This window comes from Phoenix dactylifera, unplaced genomic scaffold, assembly GCF_009389715.1.
Source record: "Phoenix dactylifera cultivar Barhee BC4 unplaced genomic scaffold, palm_55x_up_171113_PBpolish2nd_filt_p 000708F, whole genome shotgun sequence".
Classification (NCBI taxonomy): domain Eukaryota; kingdom Viridiplantae; phylum Streptophyta; class Magnoliopsida; order Arecales; family Arecaceae; genus Phoenix; species Phoenix dactylifera.
In genome coordinates this window covers 93,494-119,366 of record NW_024068088.1, presented here as the reverse complement: position 1 = coordinate 119,366, position 25,873 = coordinate 93,494, and the positions used below count along the sequence as shown (strand labels likewise).

The window sequence follows — 25,873 nt, the reverse complement described above, 5'->3', positions numbered from 1 at the left end:
TTCTATTAGTGTAAAATTGTTATATTTGCTCTTCTAGGAGTTTCAAACTCTTTCTTCTTTATTACTTTGTAAGGTTGTTGGTGAGCCCGTAAAATCAACGGTTGAAGGTTTGTTGGTGAGGCCCGCAAAACCAACATAGATTTTTGGTGATCCCGGAAAACCAAAGTGTAAAGGTTTTTGGATTGTGAGCCCGGAAAACAATCTAACTGTAATCCGCGGATTATAGTGAATTCCTAAGGGGACGCTTGGGGAGTGGACGTAGGTGCTTAGGAGAGCATCGAACCACTATACTTGTGTGTTTGTATTGAGTATTGTTCTAACTTCAACTACACGTACTTAATTAATATTAACTAAACCACTTACTCATCAATTGATTTAATTCAAGGATTGAAAAAAATTTAGAAAAACCAATTCACCCTCCTCTTGGCTTGTCACCTTGGGCAACAGATTGCTAGTCACAGGTTGCGCTCTCAGGTCAGAGGGCCAAACTTATATCCATATCCACTCGGAACATCTCTCGACAGTAGAGCGTTTCGGAATTGGTCACGTTCAGTGAAATGTACTCCTACACTTCACCTGTGTGGCCATACTAGTGTCTCCACACTCCTTGGTTAAGAGGACAACCAACGTATATGTCACACAACGACCTAATCTCGATAATGCTGTCGTCCCAGTAACAACATATCATTTGGTCGCGAACCAGTTTAAAGGCTCAAAGATAAATCCTTCTTTATCATAACATAAGTTCTAAGGACTTCATCATATAAGAGTTCATTTGAAGATGAAATGATGAATAATGCCAAATAACACTTTATTAATTTGTCAATTCATTTACAAAATTCAATCATCAACATTCTGACGATTAACATTTAGGATACAATTCCCAACATCTACGCCTACAGTTGATAGCAAAGTTGCAACTAATCACTAAATAAATTCAACTAGGTATTTCATTTTTTTTTTAATAGTTTATTAATATGTTAGTACTTTTATATAAATGGTTTATTGTATTTTTTGTATAATTTTTTTACCATCTAGCTCCTTAGTGGTCCTTTTAAACACAAAGAATCAAACATGGAACTAGATGTTTAATGAACATTATAACTACTCTGATGGATTCTTTTCTTTTTACAATAATTTGTTTTAGTACCCAACAATACATTGAACTATTACTTCATTAATGATATTGTATTCCAGAATGCGTATAATGGCTTTATAGTGATTCATCTTCCATTATGTTTGCATTCATAAGGCTTTCAGGTGTGCTATCATATATCTTGTTTATGAATTACGTTTATAGTGAAATGACAAAAATCGTTCTTCTTTAATTGTTGCTTGACTTTGTATGAAATCCATAGAATTGCAGATTTTTCATTTATATCATGATTTTGCATAGGATGTTTTTTTTGGAAAGTAGCATCTGCTGACAGAATCATTATTCCATCAGTTCCAAATTTTCATTGTCAACTGATCCTCATAATCTATAGAAAAAAGAGTTTTCTTAATGGTGTTTCAGTTGGCTATATGGACTGCGAGGCTGTAGTTACCTGGAGGCTGTTTCTTAGCTAATCTGCTTTTGTTTACTTTCTCACTTGCTTTGTACAATAATGTAATGCCACAAAATAAACAAAGTTAAGTAATGCTACTTTATCATTGGTATAATTTCTAATTTACCAAAATTTGACTATAAAGGGTTGATGATGGGGACATCAGAGCCCCTCATTCAGATGATGGAGTCAATTAGTTGTTTTTATTATTGGTCGAGTCAATTTGGTTAGTTGTTTTTGTTATTGGTCGAGTCAGTTTGGTTAGTTGCTTTTGTTTTAGTAAGTCAATTGGGTTAGCTGTTAAATCGTGTAATTGGGTCGAGTGATTGGATCGATTTTGGTATGTAATCAATCGGTTGACTTAGTCAATTGATTGAGGGTCCAATTTTGATATGTCGTCAATTGTTTGACCTGATGTAAGGCCTATATAAAGGCCATCCCTCTTATGAATTAGGAGTTGAATGATTGAATAAACCCTAGCCTCCTTTCTTCTTCCTCCTCTCTTTCTCTCTTCTCTTCTTCTTCCTCCTCTCTTTCTCTTCTTCTTCCTCCTCTCTTTCCTGCAGTGGTCCGCCATCAGCTTGGTATCATAGCAGGCTGACTTTGCCCCTGTTGCCAAAGCCCCGATCCAGTTCTTTTCTCTTCTCTCTCTCGGTTTTCAACAGAAAAGCAAAGGCTTAACAAGCCCCTCCCCTCTCGCCTCGTGCCTTTCTCCCTCCCTCTTGGTTTTCACCAGGAAAAAGGGAAAAACCCCTGCAGCTGCTCCTCCCCACCACCCGTCACTCTCGTGGCCGTGCTCACCCCCCGCACAACGCTAGCAGTGTTGCCAGCTCGTCCGTGCCGCCCACAGCTGACCTGTGCTTGACCCGCGACGTCACCCCCAAACACTCTCTCCACCTATCCCCTTCTAGCCCACCAGCCCCCACTTCATCAGCCCCCTTCAACCGCAGCCGCCTTCACCGTCGCTCGCCGTTTGTGATTTGCCGCCGGAAGCCGCCACTGGCTGGAGCCCGTGACAGGCCGTCTTGTCGCTGCGGGCCACAGAGCAACACCCACGGTTGCGCGTCCAGTCCGGAGAGGAGTCCCTCCCATGGGGAGTCCGCCGCACGCCGCTGTCGCCCCTGCACGACGCCGCACGCCGGATTCGGAGAAGTCCCGCGCACCTCCGCCACTGGTCTTTCCAAGCTCGAAAAACACGGTAACAGCCTCAACCCACCCACGAAGAAGACGGTGCACAGTCACGGGTCTGTAACGAGTTACCGGAGCAGATCGTGCCCGCTAACCCGACTCTATTGGATATGAGTTTAAAAAAAAAGAAAAAAAAGAGAAAAAGAGGAAAAAAAAGAGAAATACTTGTTCATCGTGTTCCTCCGGCCGTGGTTCCCCATGCGTCGTCGTCTGCCTTCACCGCGTCACCGGCCTTGCCGCTCCGCCACGCCGTCTTTCGTAACCGCCGAGTCCCGTGTCCTCCTCTATTATCCTTGAAGTTGTCCTCCGTCCCCAGTCGACTCCAAGCTCCTCCGTCGACCGTCGCCCAAAGTCCCCGCCGTCGCCTTCTTCGCCCCGCCTCCCTTCGTTTACCGCCTTCTCCGCCGCCGCCGCTCTCGTTAAAGGTCTTGCCGCCGTTTCCGCCATCCTCCGATGCTGCCATCCTTTGACGCCGCCGCTCACCTCCCTCCATCGCCGCCCGACAGCTGACGCTGGCGGCCGCCGCATACCCCCCCTCCCTTTCTTTCACACCGCAGCCCCTCCCCCAACCTCTCCCTCTTCTCCATTTTTCCCCAAAACCTCCTTCACACTGCAGCCCTTCCCCACCTTTCTCACGGGTCTGATTTGTTTCTTAGGCCCGTCTCCTTCCTTCCCCACCTCTTTCTGACTAGCGGCCCACCAAGGCCCTTGGACCCATTAGGCCGCAGGTCCTTCGGGCCCAACTACCCCACCCCTTCTACCCGCGGGCCTCAACAAGCCCGCCCATCACTTCAAAGCCCGTTTACAGGCCCAAGCCCATGCGCCCCGACTTTACACAGGCCCAACTCGCCATCCCCTTGACCACTGGACCACGCCAGGCAACCACATCAGCTTCATTGTCATGTATGCGTTCACCTTTTTCTTCGTCAACTTCGGTCCCAACAGCCCCACCTTCATCGTGCCTGCAGAAATTTTCCGGCCCGGCCTACACTCGACGTGGTCGAGTTTTTCCCATCTAGAAGGAGTTGATGGGGACAACAGAGCTCCTCATTCAGATGATGGAGTCAATTAGTTGCTTTTATTATTAGTCGAGTCAATTTGGTTAGTTGCTTTTGTTATTGGTCGAGTCAGTTTGGTTAGTTGCTTTTATTTTAGTCAAGTCAATTGGGTTAGCTGTTAAGTCGTGTAATTGGGTCGAGTGATTGGATCGATTTTGGTATGTAATCAGTTGGTTGACTTAGTCAGTTGATTGAGGGTCCAATTTTGGTATGTTGTCAATTGTTTGACCTGATATAGGGCCTATATAAAGGCCACCTCTCTCATGAATTAGGAGTTGAATGATTGAATAAACCCTAGCCTTCTTTCTTTTTCTTCTTCCTCCACTCTTTCTCTTCTTCTCTTCTTCTTCCTCCTCCTCTCTTTCTCTTCTTCTCCTCCTTCCCTCTCCTCCTTGCAGTGGTCCGCCATCAGTTGAATTATTTTCATAGGTAAGTTTCAGGTATAATTAGTGTGCCAAATCTTGCAGTTGATTATGTAATCATATATTCAGTCTGACTGTCATAGAAGATCGAGTAATTGCAGAAGCACCCAGCACACTTCTAAATAAGGAGAAAATGGAATGCAGCATAGAGGAAAAGCACATTCATCAAAATGATCAGTTGATTGATGATGCTAGTAATGCTTCTTGTTATGGCTGCTGTAGCTAGCAAAAGTCCTGGTATGGTCACAAGAGTTAAGTTGTCATGTTTATTTGTCAAATGACACCCAAAACTCATTAAACTTATGGTAAGAAAGACATATTGTAAGTGGACTTGTTTTTATTTGCAAACTCTGACTCAGGAGTCTGGGTTAAACAGACCATGTCTAGCAGTCAGGTATGCAAGATGACATTTGAGAAGATTCAAAACAAAAATGAAAATGCAATTTGCTTAGAAGATTAACATAGTGAACTTTTGTTTCAGCGGTCTTTTAAAATGCCCTAGACAAAAAAATGGTGAAGTCATTTTGAACAAAAATGATATCTGCTCATTTTACATGTATATACTACAAACAGCAATGAAACAGTATGATGCAAGCCACCATGGAAAATGTGACATATTTGATGCTGCAACAATGATTAGTGCTATGAGCCTATGGGAAATCCTAATTGGCTTGTCTTTCTGTGGGAATGGAAATAACAAGCATCATGTGGGTGGAGTACAAAAAAATATGCAGATTCGGAAGATCACATATGTAATAAAAGTTTTATCTTTGTTTTGCAACGATATGATATTTTGGAAATTGGCTTGTACTTGACCATATACAAATTTATTATCATAGATTTTCTTGGTAGGTTGGATATCTCAAAGATGCAGTAACTTTATTTTGATTATGCATTCTACTTTATTTATGACTCCAAAAGCAATTTTTTTCTTCTGTTCCTTTGAAATATCTGCTAAATATTATCATGTTCGTGCTATTTTTTCCTAGATTGGTCTCTATCCCGGCCACAGTGTTAAACGTGATTTGAATGGATTTATTTGAGAATTTTAAGGAATGAAGAATTACATATGTTTGATGTATCATGGCCTGGTGTTTTGCACTCCAGGATTCAAAATAAATGATTTACTAATTTTCCTAATTGCATACCGAGATGTTCAGATTTCTTTACTGTTTTTTTTTGAAATTCACAAAGTTTTTGTTCGGGCTTGTGAAGCAGTGTTTTCTCCACCTTCCCTTTATCTTGTGTGTAGAGTTTCTAACAAATATTTATTCAGGGTGGCACACTGTGGTTCCAAAATTTGACTGATTTCCCACACGGTATTTTAGGTCCTATCTTTCCTATCCTGATTGCAGGCTTGCATTATATTAATGTTCAGGTACTTATTCATATTCACTTCTCTTTTCTCAAGATCTTTTGATTTGTGCTGTTTTTCCATTCTCATTAAGCATATCATGCTCTGTATGTTATTTTGGCCTATCATCTTAACTATTCGAGAAATAAGTATGGTTAGTAGGGGTGCAAATGGGTCGGGTCTGGTGATGAGTGACCTCGACTCAACCCGGTTCTTTGTTTGGGTCCTAATTTTGGATCCAAACCCAACCCAATAAAAAATTGGATCGGATTTGGTCAGGTCCACCGCTACAATTTTTGACCCAGCGGGTCATTCAGGTCCGAGTCGGGTCGGGTCCATGTATAACTCGGATCCAACCTCAAAATTTGGGTCCGACTCGGGTTTAGTTCGGGTCAAGCCATCCATGGCTTCAGAAATTATTTGCACCTCCGCGGGCCTAAATAATTTTATAGATTCGGGTTGGGTCGGGGCGGGTCGTAGGATTGGAAATTCAAAATTATCCAAATTTCAAATAGAATGGGTTGGGTTGGGTCGGGTCTGAATTCAGTAAACCCAGACCCGACCTAGAAAAGAGAATGAGTTTAATTTTAGGACCCGACCCGACCCGACCCCACGGGTCCTCCAAAATGTATCGGCTTGGGTCACGGGTCAACTTGGCTGATTTACAGCCTTAATGGTTATTGACATTGTTCAAGGTGCCTTTAAATTGTGTTATATGATTCAAAAATGTACTATATTGTTTCGGGTCCTCAAAGGAAATGAAGATTTCATATTTTAAAATTTAGACTATTGCAATAGCTGTCTGCTTTTCTGTACTCTAATGCCTTTCTTTCCACAAAGGATAGTTGCTCAAGTATTTTACTATTTTGATCTAGTTGTTCTGATTATTCCTTTAAGAAAGGTTGGTTAGTTCAATTGGTCAATCATGTTTGAAAATTAATTGGATACATATTGGTCTTGTATGTCATAAATGAAAGATTAATCTATATATTACAAAGCATTGTTTAAGAAGGCTTTTTGATGCTTTTATCAGGGAGGTGGGGGGTATTGAGTTGGGCGGCGTGCTGTTAAAGGTGCCTGACAACTTCTCATGTTTAACACTTTTATAAGTGAGGCCTGCATGAGCTGCACACCATACTCCTTAACTTATGCATAATGGGAGGCATGTCAGGCTTTGATTATCTTGATAGACAATATAAAGAAAGAGTACGCATATATCATGAATTTATTTGCCGATTGGCATGGCACGACATAACAAATACATACCGAGCTCACGCCTTGTTAGCATGTGGCCTTAGCGTGGCATCAGCTGCATGCTATTCTCTCAGGTTGCTGTGCTAGTGTGTTCCACATTGCAAAAATGCTTGGAAAAACATAGAACATGGTGTGCCACTGCCAAGCCAATTGGCCCTTGGTAGCCAGAATCTTCTATATAGTTTAATGCACTGTACCCACTTCTAATAATTCCCAAATATCGAACCCACATCTGCTTCCTAAGTGCTTCATCATTAAAACTGTTTTGAAAAGGATTCACTTCCCTATACCCACACTTGCACTTGCTCTCGCTCACGATTCTGGCAACTAAGGGTTGGCCATGGGCACACGATATTTCAGTCTTATACTTCATTAACATCCATGCGCGCATGCATAAATAGGTATTCAAATTCCAATCCGAAGTGTAATAAGAAGAGGGGTGGCAATGTTTAACTTGTTTAACCTGTTTAACTTGCTTCAACCCATTGTAGGTTGGGTTAGGTTACTTGTTTGATAAAATGGAGAGGTTCGGGTTTAGATTTTTGACTTGTTTAATGAACAAGTCCGGTTTGGGTTAACATAGAGACTATCCTGTATCCTACCCGACTTGTATTTAGTTTGACCCGGCCCGATTGCCCTCTAAATAACATATTTATTATATGCTAATCATAAAGATGATTTGGATCCCTAAAACCATCCTAAATAACATATTCATTATATGCTAATCATAAAGATGATTTGGATCCCTAAAACCATTAGTACATTTATTGTATGAAAGATTTTTATTTTTCTAGTTCATAGCAAAGTCCAAATGCAGCATCCACACCGTTCTTGCTTGTTTTCAAATTATTTATCTTAGTTTTTTTGATCATAAACATTTTATGATGTAGTAGCAATATTCTTCTGAATAACTATGGGATTCTTGAATTATTATTTCCTTGGCCACTTGTTTCTCCTATAACTCATTACTGCCAAGCAATCAAATTAATTAAGAATTATTCAGTTTATGCAATTCTTACTATTTATTTGCAGATTATCTATCATTCAACAATCACTTATCACAATTTAATGGCCTTGCATTACTGCTGGTGCTTTGCATGAATAAATTTATAAATATATAAATAATCTTATATTGCTCTTTTTAGCTGAAGTATTCCTTGATTGTGAACCTGTGACTATGTTTCTGGGAAATCCATGAGGCTTCCACCTTATGCATCAAGGCCTATGCGCGACTTCATTGGGAGTTTAAAACATTTGTTTTTCTGAATGTTGTAACAGGGAAATAAGATTGTTGTCCGAGGTTTCATGTGCCAGCCCATGCCAGCATCAGCATGGGTCAGCACAACATGGGTCGGCACAACATGCATTAAATCCTTTTCCAGCTTTTTTAATAAAAAGAATTTTAAACACATTTCTTGGATAACTTTTTATTTCAACACAGCAGGAAATGCTATGGCACTAGCCAATGACGCTTAAATCTATGCTTTTGTCTTATATTGATGGCAAAAACCACCTTAGCTCAGATGAAAGGGTGGAACCTTGGCATTAAGTTGGCTAGCGGTTACCAAAGAAGACCAACCTTGGAGACGAATTCCAAAATTTAACTAACATAGGAACAAGTTGCAAAGGAGGCAGAAAATTGATGTAGATTGGTCAGGGTCAGACTTGCTGGGTAGGGGTTTACGGTTATCAAATAGTAATATCATATTTTTATAAATCAAGGCTACTTTTTGATGTTATGGTGTCTGTAACATCATAATGGGTAATGATAGTGAATGTGATCTGTGTGTAAATATATACCAAAACATCTTTGATCCATCTGTGGAAAATTTGACTACCCCATTTCATAATAATTAGAATTAAATATTTATTATTATATGCTCTATATAGTTAATCTTGGTCGGCTGGATTAGGAGTGGTTATAGAAGTGGCATAGGTTGTTCTTTGCAAAATTAGATGTAAGAGTACCTAGGAAGCATGCCCTGGTGTCGTTTAATTAAATGCTCAAGATCCTCTTGTTTGAGGTTAGTATTTTCTTTCTTATAAATCATTTAGGTGTGTGATTTTAGAAAAGTGTGTTACATTGACTTAGATGACAAAGCAACATATAAAATAATGAAGTTTAAACTCAGCATATAGTTGTTGCATCCAAAGTTTGCCATATTGGGTGTACCATATCGTACTTGGCATACCGTACCATATTGGATGTACTGTACTGGTACACAGTCTCGTACCATACGGACATTGTAATAAGATTGTACCGATACGGGGTTTAGTACCAAGATGACAAACTTTGATTGTAACATTAGATGATCTTAGAAGCAGGTCCAGGAACCAGAGCAAAATACTGGAGTTTGTGCACCAGCCACATTAGAAGACCCTGGTTAGTGGCTACTGAGGTTTAAACGACTTTTCCCTTGCATAGGGTGGTTGAAACTTAATGATTTGTCTCACTAATATATTATTAACTTCTTTTGTATCCCTTGCTTTATCTATTTTGTCTACATAATAGAGGCTTTAGATGAGGCATCTAAGTGCCATTTTTTCAGATATGCAAATCAAAACCATTGCTTTTGCATGCCTCATTCCTTTTTAAAGCCCTTGAAAGGTTGAGAAGTTTCAATTTAGTGCATAATCTACCTAATAAAATGTTTTATCTTGAAGTTTGGTGCATGGCTTGTTTTTGTGTTATTCACAAATCTTTGTTAGCTTTCTTGTTGCAAACAGTTTTTGATATATTTATCTGATTGATGCTCTTCTTAGCATAAATAAATAGTCTTCTTTATAACTAGATCTAGATGTGTAATCAGTCTTTCTATAATGTAATGCGTAAGGCTTGTGTCATTGCATGGCTTTGAGGATGGCTGATCAACACCCTTATTTTCTATGCCTACATCCACCTTGATGTGTCCATTTTATTTCCCTTCTGTTCTGATATAGACAGCCCTCTTGATTCGTGTATTTCTTCCTGTAGCAAAGAGAAACAAGAGGAGTGCACCAAGAAAAGTGACAATGCATTTATTGTTTCAAAAAAATAATAAAAATTTTCTTTAACTCGATTGGATGACAGGCTCACAGCCATCCATCCACTAGCATGCATGTAATGTATAAGTTAGTGCTTCATCTTCTGCCATAATAGATGATTGCTTAGCTGCTGATTTCAGATGTAACTTTAAGTTTCTGATATAATCAGAATCTGATGCCTAGCTATCTTCATGTGTTTTCCTGGCTTCATTTCATTATAATATCTCTGCCTTCTCATCTGATGCATGTATACCAGCTGCTAGATTGTACACCTTTATATCATTTGTATGTTAGATACTGATGGACACACTTGTGATGTATATCTTCAATCATGACATTTTTTGTATTTGCATGTGCCCTTCTTCTCCAGTAATGTGGTGTATATATAATGGATTATAGCTTTATACTTTGCTGAGCTTTTGACAAGCATTACATAGGGTATAACTGATCTTGATTTGTTGTTTTTCTCAGATTTCTTTCCAGACATTTAAGTTTGAGAACTATCGTGGAATTTTAGGCCTACTGGTAAAAGTGAGTTGGCAAAATATGACCTTCTTAATTATGTATCATTGTGATTGTATTGATCCAGATATTTTGTCTTTATTTTCTGTATCCTTTTATTGTGTTTTAAGTTATAAAGAAGGTGTAACTTCTCTGGCAGTACTACAAATTATATCTGGATATTCTCGCCATCCCTTTACTTCTTATTGGATTTCACATTCCTCAGGTTAGTTACTCTATTGGTGAGATGCTTTTTTTTTAATCTCTATATAGTATTCCTTTCAAAAATGTTTTGTTATTAAATGGTCAAGATGTGGATTTCTGAAATTCATGACAAAACTAGTGAATATTTTTTCAGTTATGTACCTTTGATGTGTGATGCCAGCTTCATTTCATCTAGATGGGGAGCTTGCATTATTATAATGTTAAATCATTAATGCAGGATGCCTTTTTATATAATTAGCTGTTTGTCTTTTGAGTTTTAACATAACAAAAAGAAGTCAATAGACTCAATACATTGTGGAAGATAGTTGCCGTCAAGGTGCGGATGTGGGAAGTAGTATGTGAAGTTGTGAACACAGCAAGGCATAACTGGTGAAAAATATCCATTATGCAACAGCACACAAATCTTCAAAAAACATGCATGTAAATTGTAATACTCGAGAAATCACTTAGGTCATGGTGTAAGTAGGTTTATTTGATTTTTTATTTTTACTTTCAGTTAACTTTGCTTTTTATTGAGTATTATAAGTTTTGTACTTAAGTTTCTTGGAAGAAATCTAGGATTGTTTATGTTTTTGGGATTTTCATACTCAATTGTGGGCCTATTTCTAGTGGGAATATCATTCAAAGGTCCTACTTTGGGTTTAGCTTGGATTGGGAGAGTTTTAAATTCATTAGGATTGTGATCTGAAAGGAATTTTTTGGTATTGGGATCCTTTGCAGTTATGAATTTTGCTATTTTAGGAAAGCCATTATTTTTTTTTTTGAGGGAAGTGTCAAGGAAGTCTGCAGAATCATCCTGGTTAATAAAGGAGTCATATATAATACACTCATAAGGTGTCTAGCTACAATCAGATTTCATGATGAATATTGAATAGATTGAAGTTCTTCCCCCACCCCGCTCCATTACATTTTAAAATTTCTATCTTCTCTTCTTTTTGCCGTGATTTCTCTCTAATCTCTAGTCTTCTTTCTCTCATGCTCTCCTTTTTCTTCTTCTCATCCTCCAGTTGCTCTTTTTTGCCCATTTTACTATAAAGAGTAAAATCAGATCAATATATAGGTCTAAGAATTATTTTTACAATTTAATTCATTTACAGCAGTTCGACTGTGTGCTAGACAACATCCCATTGTCTTTTATGTTCTTCCAGGGTGTTTTCCATCTGTATCTAATTTCATAGAAATAATAATAGATATGGTTTCCCTGGGAACTATGATTGGCAGCTACAAATGGTGTGCTCCCTTTTCTTCTGTTGACAAAGATGGGCCAAGTCGTAGTATTTGACCTAGATCGGACCGTTTCGTGGGACTGAAAAGCCAATGATCTAGCACCCTATTCAGTCCAGGTTTGTAGTGGCATAGGTTCTGCATCTAACCCGGTTACAATTGGATCAAACCTGCTAGGTTTCCAGGAGACCGACAAACCAGCCGGTTTGTATTATTCAGTGAATTGAACCCCTAACCACCTTATGCAACCACCTTTCCACCCACTAACAAACATTTCATAATTGTTTTATAGTGATGATTTATTAGGTCATTACTGAATGAAGTTTCTTCAAGAAGGTGTAGCCAAAGTTTGCCGTCTCAGTACTGGACCCTGTACTGGTGCTATGCTAGCATAATGTTGGTACGGTATAGTACAGAATTTTTTTAGCGTATCGAGTGTCGGTACGCTACCTATACTGCATACCGAAATTGAACTAGTATGGTACGATACGCCCCATACCGCCTAGTTCGGGCCAGTACAACATACCTTGAGTGTAGCATTTTAATAGTCAAATTGTTCTCTTGTTTGTAGAAAAAGAAAAATATATATATTTATTCTAATCTTTATATCAGTTCAAAATATTACTATTTAAAATAATTGAAAGATATCAAATAGTTCTACATATTTTCCTACTTTATGTGCTTTTTTGTTATAACTAAACTAAATGATTCATAATTATTTTATTATGCTGCAATTAGAGAGTAGTGTTGCATATAGATCCTTATGATCTAAAGTATAGTATTTAAAATATTTATCAATAATTATATATGTATATGTTTCTCACATTATATCTATTTTTTAGAAATTCTTAATATATTTTAATATAAACCCTGTTTGACCAATTGACTCGGTGATCGGACCAGCGGCATGGTGACCCAGCTCCTTGACTAAGTTGGTCTGTGGTCCAGGTGTAATAACTGTGGCCAAGCCCATCAAGAAAAACTCGATGCCTAGGAAATGAGACACCACAAGTATTAGCCGCACTGCATCAACAATGAATCTAGGGGCATAATCAAACCACATGCTATCTTGGTAATGGAACAAGCATAAGCAGCAAGTTTGCAACTCGGTTACATTCTTGACGTATATGAGCTGCCTTCCAGCCACTCAGATTTGCACCCAGAGTGAACAGGTTATGGATGTAAGGATGCGCACAATTTGCTAGCCTAGTATGAGTCAAGGAGATGACCATGGAGGAGTCTCCTTCAAGCTAGAGTCAGGCATACCGCATACCCAAGTAGACAATTGTTCGACCGTGGGAATAGATCTAGACTGTAGAGGTATTGCACCGGCTGCTACTGCTTGACCCTGATAATGATAATCTCTAACGACAAAGCCACCCTGATAGTATCTTTCCTTATCACCCATCAAAAATAACTTTTATCCAGGTTGTGGAGGTAGCCATTGGATAATTTGGTTTTGAGGACAATGGTTGGTGCCCTAGGTGGCTAGATGGCTCAGGTCATTTTATAGAGGTTGGAATTGAGATTGATACTCAGCAAGCCTCAAGATAGTCCAGAAAATAGAGATAGGACCTTGCTGTAATCCTTGACATATGGTGCTATTTCTCTGATTCCATAGTCACCACATGGTGTAGGAAATCACAACACGTTACTATTCCCAAATTTTAATAGCAGTTGACCTCTGATGAACAAGGAAATCCAATAAGTACCCCAATGAATATTGTCTCTATTCATTGGCGATATGCAAAACAGATATTCCATAAGCAAATATTCCGCCCTGCCATAGCATGAGGACAGGAGAGCGGAGCACATTGAAGGGTTTCTCTGTTGAGGCTACATCTGATACATGTTCCTTGCCCAAGTCCTCTAATTTCCGGATCATCCACCGAAAGAATGCCATACCGGGAAACCTTCTATAGGAAACCCTAGATTCTATGATGAACCATAAAGTTTCCAAATCCAATGACAATTCTAATGAGTATTATGGAGGCCTGTTTTATGGGGCGAGACTTTATAGGACCTTGCAGTGGCAATAGTCTTCTTGAAACCCTCCGCCTGACACAATGTGAGTTGGGAAATTTCTATCTAGTTAATATATAGTCAGCAGTAAAAAATTGATATAAGACATTTCATTATTCATTTTCTATTTCTCTTAAGGACTTGACTTTAACCGACCAGCTTCAGAACAAGAGGGCTATGAATGTTGAAAGTAGTTGGTTTGGCTACCATTGGATGAAACATCAATCCAAAAATGTTGGTCTAGTCCCCTCAACCAACCACCTAATGGTAATTTATCAACGATTATAGAACTGCAATGCCAAAATATCTTTTTGCAAACCTGATGAGTTAGCAAGAGGGATTACAAGACAGCGACGTATGGTACGCCGTACCGACCTGAACTAGACAGTACGAAGTGTACCGTACCGTACTAGTTCGGTATCAATATCCGGTACGGATGGCATACCGATACTTGGTATGCCAACAAAAACTCCGTTTCATACTATACCGACTCTGTGCTAGTGTGGTACCGGTATAGGGTCCGGTACCGAGATGGTGGACCTTGTAACCAAGACTCACTGAAAGAGTATTTACTTCTCACAACTTGATTCCAAATATTCTGAGGATCAAGAATCAATTTCATTGTTGGTCTTGTCATAAGAGCTGTAGACAGTAGGTGTAAGCTAGAAATTCCTAATCCTCAACATTCTTTGGCCTGCATACAACTTCCTATGAAACTAAATGCTAGCATGCTTATCAATTGTATGCCCCCAAAGAAAAGATTTGCAAAACTTGCCTAGCCATTGGATTATACCCATAGGTATGACACTGTTGGATAGGAGATGGGTTGCGGCACGCACAATCACAGATTTTCGCAAGCATGCCTGACCAGCAAAGAATAGACACCTCCACTTCCAGGCATCCAATTTCCCATAAGAGCTGATTGGAATTGGTTGAAATCTTAGTGACTTGGTTTCTTCCCAGTTATAATGACTCCCAAGTAGTGCCCCAAAGTAGCTGTCTTTTGCACACCAAGTTCCATGGCCAACCTATCAGCAATCAGCACTGTTGTTCTTCATTCTAGGACTAAACAAAACTTTCAACTTTGACAGGTTGATTCTCCAGCTGGACACCTTGCAGTAAACAGCCAAAACTCTATTCAGCTTCCGACATTCCCTGATTGTTGCTCTTGACAGAGTTAAGCAATAATCTACAAAAAGAAGATGAGAGATATGGTGCTCAAGTCTCCCTATACGGAACCCATGCAAAGAGCCTCCCCCCAGAGCTCAATTTAACATAGTTGAGAGGAAGTCAACAGCTAAGAAAAAATAAGGGGACAATGGGCACCCTATGCAGGCCATCCATTGACTGGAATGAAGGTGAGGGTGTTCTGTTCATAAGAATAGAAAATAATGGATATTTGATATACCCTGCTACCCATTCTTTCATTGATAAGGATTTAGGAATTTTTCGCTGACAGCATTGAGATAAAATATCCAATACACTCTATACTCTCCATATCCAATTTCAAGGCCACAACTCTTCTAGTGTCTATCAATTTCATGATAAAATGAGCAGCTATCTGCTGACCATCATGAAGCCTACTTGGTTTTCACAGATCAGAGCTCCTAGGACATTGCTTAACCTCATGCCAACAACTTGGCACCACTTATAGACTGTATTAGAGAGACTGATTGGTCTATAATGACCACGTTCAGTAGGGTTTGAGATCTTAGCGATGAGAGTTGCAAATGTTGTCTTCCATGCTTGTGGCATCTGACTGGTACAGAAGAAGTGAACTCCCTTGACAACTTCCTTCTTATTGTGCCTCCATGGTGGTCTTGAGCTATCATGGTGGAGCCTCCTTCAGGTTTTCATATGAAAAGAGAAAATTCTCATATCACGATCTTTTTGCAAGGAGCCATGCTGTTACTGTCACCCCTCTGTATCCCTTTGTATCCCTTTGATAATCCTTTTCTGTCCTTTTTATTGTAATCTTATAACTCTTGATGAAAAAGAGAACAGTTTTTCACTTTTTGGTCTTATGAAGAGAACTATGGTGCTTGTTGGTTGATTGCCTTTAGGATGTATATCATGAAAAAATTCTTTTGCCCATGGCATGTTTATATCAAACCTTGGATACTCACATTTTTCTGGAGTTTCAGGTTTAACTAAAGACCTAGATGCACATCACAAAGGCCTTCCATTACTGCCATAATTTGGATTCACTAATAATGGGGGACAGTTTACAAAATCTTAATATAATTTCAGATGATATGTTATACTTTTTCTTTTTTTTGTTGGGACAACCCTTAAAACATCCCTTGGCTACACATTTCCTTGTGGATGTGTATTTTGTGACTATTATAGGATCCGTTGTTGCATATGTTGGTTTTGGTGACTATTATTGTCCTTCATTTTTTTTTCAACTTCTCCAACAAACTATCTGGAGTTATGTTCTATTCTTTAATGTCATTTGAGGACATGAAGGTTTCATCTCTGGAACCTCAAAATCAAAGTGAATATCTAGGCATTAAATTGCGGATGAACTGTTGAACATGCTAACCTACTTGACATGGATCTCAGGCAAGATGAAAATGAGGTATGTTGATAAGTCTAGTTGAACTATATCAAAGGGACCCAAGATATGATCAATTTGAATCTGACGACACCTGTCTCTTCTCATGGTTTCCCTTCTCAATGGATTTCATGGTTAGTAGCAGGTTACTTTCTTTGAAATGAACAACTAGTTCTTGGCTGTTATAGAGGTAGTTTCTCTATCAAGAGATAATAAATCATTGTGTGCAGATAGTCTGATAATTACACTGTTCTCAGAGGCATGTGGGAGCAGCTTAGCTTTTTCCTACCAATTTCAACTTATTTTGCAAAAGGAATCTGAAAGATGCTCAGAAGCATGCAGAGATCATAAGCTTTTCTAAAATCTAGCCAATGTTTTATCTAGGATATTGGTATATGTGTGTCAAGATCTATGGCATGCTAGATTTTGGCTACCATATATTAATTACTGCAAAGACATGGTCATAAGTTGGCATCTGTCCTTCTCAGGCAAGATGAAAGTGAGGTATATTGATAGTGGTTTAGTTGAATTAGATGGAAGGGATCCAAGATATGATCAGCGTGAAGCTAATGACACTTGTGTTGTGTCATGTTTTCCCTTCTCAATGGATTCAAGGATTATAGCAGGTTGATTTCTTTGATATTAGCATGGATTCTTGGTTGTTATAAAGGAAGCTAGTCTATCAAGAAAGAGCAAATCATTATGTGGGGACACTTCAATGCAAGGTCTGCTCGACCAGTATTGGGGCCTGTACCAGCCAGCTATCGGTTCGGTACAGTATGAAAGAATAGATGCCCTACAAGCCAATCGCAATATGTATTGCGAAGGATTTTTCTTTTGATTTGTCCAAATCATGTACATGATATTTAATTATGAATAAAGGCATTGTGTTTCATCATACGCTGCTTATTATATTTGTGATGAACCCCTTAGATTAGGAAAATGGTTTTAAGGCTACCTAAAATCCTAAAATCCTAATCTTAAATATTCCCAGTCGTTGGTACATTGAGTCGGGGATCAATGCTACCAGAAAGACTGGCACGTCTTATGTATGCTCGATGCAGAGGATGATTGATCTCACAATCACTTGTGTGGAGACACTAATACAAAGATTTGGGTGCTCATTAGAAGAATGAGTTCATTGAATTGACCTATGAAGAGAAATCTTATGAAGTCTTACATGTCAAAAGATGATTCTCTTAGTGGGAGTTGTGCAACTGATCCTTTGACCTGAGATCACCATTGGTATCTTGTGCACATGAACCCATGTTTTGGTTCACACTCATTCATAACTTTAAGTTGTGTACGGGATCTTCTGGATATGGTGAATTGTGTACGAAGATTATGAGTAGATCAACAAGGAATCAATTACTTCTAGTAAGAGAAGATAGCATCCCATTTATTCTAATCATATGATAATTCAGGGAGTCTTTGATCAAAGCAAGATGAAAATTAGAAAGAGTTTCTAATATTTCATGATTCAAATTATCATTAGAAGATTAAGAGAAATATGAATATGAAATTGAGTTTGACATACATTCACTCATATACATATTCAAGATGTAGTTTGATTGAAGGATTGAATTGCACGGTAACTTGCCATTGAAGGGTATTTTTGGTATTTCCACCAAATTCCATATTTTCGGTTAGACATGACACGTTGCTAGATGTCAATCTTGTCTTATAGGTTTGATCGAATTAAAGAGTTTAATTCGATTAGATCATGTTTATCAAGGTTTAATTGGATTAGATCATGTTTATCAAGGTTTAATTGGATTAGATCATGTTTGCAAAATAGATATCCTAGCAGGTGTTGCAAACTCTTAGCTCCTGATTCGAATCTGATTTCGAATCTGATTCTTAATTGATCTAATTTGATTAGATCATGTTATAATATAGGTTAGCTAAGAGTTGGGATCTAATTGGCTTGTTTTGAGTCTAATTGGATTAGATTTGATAAATCATTCAATTTAGACCGTTAGATCTTGATCTACCGTTGGATGAAGACATAATGGTGATTTGGTTTGAACCCAATTGGATTAGGTTAGATGTGGCTTTTAATCATGACCATTGGATCTTCATCAACCATTGGATGAAGATATAATGGGATGATTGGATGGCGCCATGAAGGAGAACCATTGGATCATCCTAGAGCCGTTGGATGATCACTTAATTCCCTTCATGATGGCGCCTTGATCCTTAGCCCTTAGATCATGTGATAATGCTTTAAAAAGAGGGATCATGGCTGAGGCATGATGGACTTGTGATGTTGACTTGGTCAACATCACATTGCGTGAAGGGAATACGGTGGAAATGAAGTGGCGCCCCTTGAATTGGATAAGGATGAAACGCCTTATCCAAACTACACTCCACCGCATCACCTTCTCTCCTCCTTTCTTATGACGCCATTTTTTTTAGCCATTGGATGATCATTGGATTTTGATCAATGGACAAGGTTGGCACCTATTTTTCATGCGTGAGAAGGGAGGGGACCACATGGCGTTTGGATAAGAATGAAGCGCCTTATCTAGCGCTTCATCTTAATCACGCCTCTTCATGAATACGCCTTCCTTTTTTTGATAAGCGCTCTTCATGAATGATCACACCCCTTCATCAAGGGACATGTGGATGAGATGTGTCCTTTTGACATGCATCCGTAAGCCATCTATAAAAAGAAAATCATTCCACCGTATTTTTCATCCAACTCTCTCTCTCCCTCATCTCTTCTTTCTTACAAGAGTGTCTCTTTCTAGCATTGCTTCTAAGGTGTCCTAAGCTAAGACAAGGAGGTCTTCTTTAGGACAAAAATATCAGAAGTAATTTTAGAAAGTGAAAGAAAATTAGAGAGGAAAGAAAGCAAGCCAATTGAGTTCTTTAGAAGAATTCTGCATTAAGGATCAAAAGTCTTTAGAGCTAAAGTCTTGATCAACTTTTCGTGTGGATCACCATTGGAGGGCGGACACTTGGACGCCTCGTGGAGATTGTACACTTTGGATTAGCGTTTGAGGTACTCTACTAATTCTGCATTTATATTATGTCATTTGATTGTAATCATTAAGGTGATCTAGGCTTAAAAGGGTTTCATGCATAGGGACTTTATTAAGAAATTTTTAGAATTCCTAGCTTCCACTGCCTATTAAGACATGCTAGAACCCTACAGTGGTATCAGAGCCGTCCTTAATTGGTTCAATCAAATAATTATGCATGATGTATGATTATTAATTTACTATGAGATAGTAATGTCATATGCTTAGTGAAATGCTGAAATGTATGATTGATATATGATGTGATATGTAATAAAATGTCATGATATGAAATTTTCCATATAAAGATATGTTGAAGCATATTAATTGATTCAATCATTTACTTATGATTTGTACATGCTATGAGATAGCCATGATGCATGATAGTTTATTTTAGACATGTTAAACATATGTTACAATTAAAGAATGTGCTAGAGACTAGTAAGCCCTCAATAAAAATTATATTAAGTCATAGTGTTGAAAAACTTTGGGCTAACCCATTTTAGAACAATTGATCTAATTAGTGTCTAAGGAAAGCACTAAAGGTGGTTCTTTAATTAGGACCTTACTTTCTGAGTAAGGGGAGCCTCCCACCTGCTTACCTGGCCAATTGTTTGATTGCCTATTATGGATAAGCTTAATGTTGATATAACACTATTGATAGCCTTCCTTCATGCCTGGACATTATTATGTTAAGATCCATACTAGTTTGTTGTGCTAACACGAGGCTTACTATGGGGACTGATTTTATATTGTCTTGGTGCATTAAAATGCTTATGGTATATTTTAATATATTGCTTTGTTGTGCAACCACAAGGGCAATATTATTCGAATATGACTATATGGAAATGAAGGGTTTGACTTAACTAAAACATTATTATTTGTTGTGCTAACATAAAGCAATAAGTATTTTAAGAGGATAGGATAAAGTTGGGAATTGCATGAGATGCAATTGAAAAGAGTTTCCTACTTTTGAACTCATAAGGGTTTGTTGTATAACCACAAGGCTTTTATGAAGAATTAGGATCTCAACCCTACTAAGAAAAATTAGGTTTTCTCGTTTATCATAGGAGAGGGCTATGATATTCGATAAAAATAGTGGGAGTAACAATTAGATAAAGTCATTGTCTAATTGTATATATGCCATCATTATTGGTTTGCTTATGTTAGTTTTGTTCTTTGCTTATGTACAATTAATTCTATATTAAATGACATCTTCACTATCACTAAGAGGCATCTTAGATGTCAATAAGTTGATCGGTCCTAACTATGTGGACTGGTTGAGGAATCTGAAAATTGTACTCGCTCAGGAGAAAATTTTCTATATACTTGAAACCCCTCATCTTAGAGATATAGTGGATAATGCTACTGAAGAGGAGGTTGCCACACATAAGATGTGGAAGAATGATAGTTTGACTGTCAAATGTATCATGCTGGCCTCTATGTCAAATGAATTACAAAGGCAGTATGATAGCATGGATACTCTCTCTATACTTCTTAATTTAAAGGAGCTATATGGAGAGCAGAGTAGAACTGCTAGATATGAGATATCTAAGCAGTTATTCTGTGCAAGGATGAATGAAGGGACATCCGTGCAAAACCATTGTCTACTGGTTATAGACTTAATCACCAGATTAAGTTAATTAGGTTTTGCTATGGACAGTGAGCTCAATCAGGATTTGATCCTGCAATCACTACCTGATTCATTCTCTCAGTTTGTAGTGAATTTTCACATGAATAAGCCGAACGCCTCCCTGCCTGAGCTGTTAAATATATTAAAGACAGCTGAGATCCATATCAAGAAGGAAAAGGGTCCGATCCTTCTTGGTGATAAGGGTTTAAGGAAGAAATCAGACAATGAGGGTTTTAAGAAAAGGTTGAACCCTAAAAGTAGCAAGATCAAGAAGAAGGAAAGAAAATCTCCGGAACAAGTACTTGTTTCCACTGCGGCAAGGAAGGCCACTGGAAGAGAAATTGCAAGAGTTTTCTTGCAAGTATGAAGACCGATGCAAGAGTTGCATCGAAAGGTATGTTTATGTTACATGCCAACTTGTCATTAAGTTCTTCAAATTCAAATTCATGGGTATTGGATACTGGCTGTGGTTTTCACATTTGCAAATCTTTGCATGAACTACAGAAAATTAAAATTTTGAAGAAAGGTGACTTCGAGCTTTATGGCGCTGGAGGAGAGTCCATCCAGGCTGAAGTTGTTGGAACCTACAACTTGGAGTTACCTTCGGGAGAGCTCCTGCAATTAGAAAATTGTTATTATATGCCCAAAATTATTAGAAATGTAATTTTCATTCCTTTGTTATTAAAGAAAGGTTTTGAAATTAATGGAAAGGGCAATGGTTGCTCTATTTATTTTTCTAATAAACATCTTTGCAATGGCATTATGGAAAATGGTCTTCTAATTTTATTACTTAATGACAATGTCTTTCATATTGATAAAAGCAATAAAAGAAAGAGAGAAAGTGAATAATACCCTCCTTTGGCATTGCCGACTTGGTCACATAAGTGAATCAAGGATTAACAAATTATACAAAGAAAAGTTCTTTGATCCTTATGATTTTGAATCATTAGGAACTTGTGAATCTTATCTTATGGAAAAAATGACCAAGTCTCCATTCACTGGACATGGAGAAAGGGCAAGTGAGTTATTAGGACTTATACATACAGATGTATGTGGTCCTATGACAACTCCAGCTAGAGGTGGATACTCTTTATCACATTCACGGATGATTTATCAAGGTTCGGATATGTGTATTTTATGAAACATAAATCCGAAGCCTTTGATAAATTTAAAGAGTATCAAAGTATGGTTGAAAAACAAACTGAAAAGTGTATTAAAATCCTTCGATCTGATCGAGGAGATGAATACCTTTCTAGTGAGTTTTTAAATCATCTTAAGGAAAAGGGTATTCTCTCTGAATGGATACCTCCTTATACGCCACAATTAAATGGTGTAGCCGAACGGAGGAATCATACTTTATTAGATATAGTACGGTCCATGATGTGCTTTACATTCCTATTTCATTCTGGGATTTTGCCCTAGAGACTGCTGCACTAATATTAAACAGGGTACCTTCTAAGTCTGTACCTAGCACTCCATATGAGATATGGAGAGGTAAGAAGCCAAATCTTAAGTATCTTAAGATATGGGGCTGTCAAGCTTATGTCAAAAGAAATTTTCGATACAAGCTAAGTGCTAGATCAGATAAATGTATTTTTGTAGGTTATCCTAAAGGTAGTATATGATACATCTTCCATCATCCTACCGAACAAAAGTTTTTTTAGGAAGGCATGCCACTTTCATGGAGAAAGAGTTTTTCTTTGAAAAGTGCAAGGATAGAAGAATTGAACTTGAAGAAGTTCAAGACTTACAAATAGATACATAAGATATTCCTCAACCAGATGTACCCATTGATAAGGTACAACCACAACACACATCTCCTTTCCAAAGTTCAGATAGAGTGCGAAATACACCTAAGAGGTATGGGTTTATTATTGAGAATAATGAAGCCCACATCATTGAAATGATGATCCTTTGACCTATTCGGAAGCTGTCATGAGTAGCGACTCTAACAAATGGCTGGAAGCCATGAAATCCGAAAGACTCTATGTATACCAACCAAGTATGGACTTTGGTTGATGCACCAGAGGGTGTAAAATCCATAGGTTGCAAATAGGTATATAAGAAAAAGATTGGAGCAGATGGCCAAGTAGAAACCTACAAGGCTAGATTGGTGGCAAAAGGTTTCAGGCAAAAACAAGGAATTGATTATGATGAAACTTTTTCACTAGTAGCTATGTTCAAATCTATTCGGATTTTGCTTGCAATAGCTGCATACTATGATTATAAAATCTGGCAGATGGATGTCAAAACCGTCTTCCTTAATGGTCATCTTGAGGAAGAGGTTTACATGACACAGCCAAAAGGATTTGTCTCAAGAGGGAGAGCAAATCAAGTATGCAAGCTTAAGAGATCCATTTATGGATTAAAACAAGCATCAAGGAGTTGGAACATCCGTTTTGATACAACAGTCAAAGAGTTTGGTTTTATCAAAAATATGGATGAACCATGTGTGTACAAGAAGACTAGTGGGAGTGTCATTGTCTTCTTAATATTATATGTAGATGACATACTAATCATTGGAAATGATATTCCAATGTTACAATCGGTCAAAACTTGGCTATCAAAAAGCTTTTCCATGAAAGACTTGGGAGAAGCATCCTATATACTTGGTATAAAGATCTATAGGGATAGATCTAAAAAGATGCTAGGCTTGTCCAAGTCTAGGTACATAGATCATGTGCTGAAAAGATTCAGCATGGAAGAAAGTAAAAGAGGTTACTTGCCTATGAGTCATGGCATACGTCTCTTTAAGAAGATGTCTCCTAAGACATCTGAAGAGAGGAATAGAATGAATTCTATTCCCTATGCTTAGGCAGTAGGATCAATAATGTATGCTATGTTATGTACCAGGTCTGATGTTGCTTATGCCTTAGGCATAACAAGCAGATTCCAGACTGATCCAGGGGAGGATCATTGGATAGCTGTGAAAAATATTCTTAAGTATTTGAGAAGGACTAAAGATATTTTTCTAGTTTATGGAGGTTCTGTGTTAAAACTAGAAGAATTTTCTGATTCTAGTTTTCAGTCAGACCCAGATGATAGCAAGTCCACTTCAGGATATGTCTTTACCCTAAATGGTGGTGTAGTGAGCTGAAAGAGTTCCAAGCAGCAAACTGTAGCTAACTCAACTACTGAGACAGAATACATCGCTGTAAGTGAAGCCGCTAAGGAAGTTGTCTGGATGAAGAAGTTCATCTCTGAGTTGGGAGTAGTTCTTGAGATTGCTGGACCAGTTCCAGTTTATTGTGACAACACTGGAGCTGTTGCTCAAGCAAAGGAACCAAGGTCTCATTACAAATCCAAGCACATTCTAAGATGCTTCCACCACAGCATTGAACGAGTAGACACAAAGAACAACTTAGCAGATCCGTTCACTAACTGCTCTACCACAACAGCAGTTCGATCGTCATCTCAATTGTATGGGGCTAAAATATAAAGGCGATTGGCTTTAGTGCAAGTGGGAGATTAAAAGAATAGATGCCCTACAAGCCAATCGCAATATGTATTGCGAAGGATTTTTCTTTTGATTTGTCCAAATCATGTACATGACATTTAATTATGAATAAAGGCATTGTGTTTCATCATACGCTGTTTATTATATTTGTGATGAACCCCTTAGATTAGGAAAATGGTTTTAGGGCTATGATGAGATCATACTAGTGAGTCCTAAAATCCTAAAATCCTAATCTTAAATATTCCCAGCAGCAGTTCGATCGTCATCTCAATTGCATGGGGATAAAATATAAAGGCGATTGGCTTTAGTGCAAGTGGAAGATTGAAAGAATAGATGCCCTACAAGCCAATCGCAATATGTATTGCGAAGGATTTTTCTTTTGATTTGTCTAAATCATATACATGACATTTAATTATGAATAAAGGCATTATGTTTCATCATACGCTGTTTATTATATTTGTGATGAACACCTTAGATTAGGAAAATGGTTTTAGGGCTATGATGAGATCATACTAGTGAGACCTAAAATCCTAAAACCCTAATCTTAAATATTTCCAGTCGTTGGTACATTGAGTCGGGGATCAATGCTACCAAAAAGACTGGCACGTTTTATGTATGCTCGATGCAGAGGGTGATTGATCTCACAATCACTTGTGTGGAGACACTAATACAAGGATATGGGTGCTCATTAGAAGAATGAGTTCACTGAATTGACCTACGAAGAGAAATCTTATGAAGTCTTACATGTCAAAAGATGATTCTCTTAGTGGGAGTTGTGCAACTGATCCTTTGACCTGAGATCACCATGGTATCTTGTGCACATGAACCCATGTTTTGGTTCACACTCATTCATAACTTTAAGTTGTGTACGGGGTCTTCTGGATATGGTGAATTGTGTACGAAGATTATGAGTAGATCAACAAGTAATCAATTACTTCTAGTAAGAGAAGATAGCATCCTATTTATTCTAATCATATGATAATTCAGGGAGTCTTTGATCAAAGCAAGATGAAAATTAGAAAGAGTTTCTAATATTTCATGATTCGAATTATCATTAGAAGATTCAGAGAAATATGAATATGAAATTGAGTTTGACATACATTCATACTCATATACATATTCGGGATGTAGTTTGATTGAAGGATTGAATTGCACGGTAACTTGCCACTGAAGGGTATTTTTAGTATTTCCACCAAATTCCATATTTTTCGGATAGACATGATACATTGCTAGACGTCAATCTTGTCTTATAGGTTTGATCGAATTAAAGAGTTTTCGATCACCAATTAGAAAGGATTCTAATTGTTAAGTTCGGGATCGCGTAGTTTGGACCTAAATCGATTAGAAGAGTTCTAATCAAGTTGGGTCAACTCGCACTCACACC

At 38.1% G+C, this 25,873-nt stretch overlaps 1 protein-coding gene across 4 annotated transcripts in view; it reads left to right on the top strand.

The window, feature by feature from the left end:
• Positions 1 to 25,873, top strand: part of LOC103698482 (ALBINO3-like protein 2, chloroplastic) — an 80,221-nt gene that overhangs the window by 23,204 nt on the left and 31,144 nt on the right. For 3 of the 4 annotated variants that reach the window (XR_005508941.1, XM_039120090.1, XM_039120089.1), the window contains exons 5-7: positions 5,492 to 5,593; positions 10,319 to 10,378; positions 10,509 to 10,574. Coding sequence is in view for 3 of the 4 variants with exons in the window: in XM_039120090.1 (XP_038976018.1) it covers positions 5,492 to 5,593; positions 10,319 to 10,378; positions 10,509 to 10,574 (228 nt within the window). In the remaining variant the exon portion in view is untranslated. The remainder of the gene's footprint in view (positions 1 to 5,491; positions 5,594 to 10,318; positions 10,379 to 10,508; positions 10,575 to 25,873) is intronic. The other variant, XM_039120091.1, reaches the window with a different exon arrangement.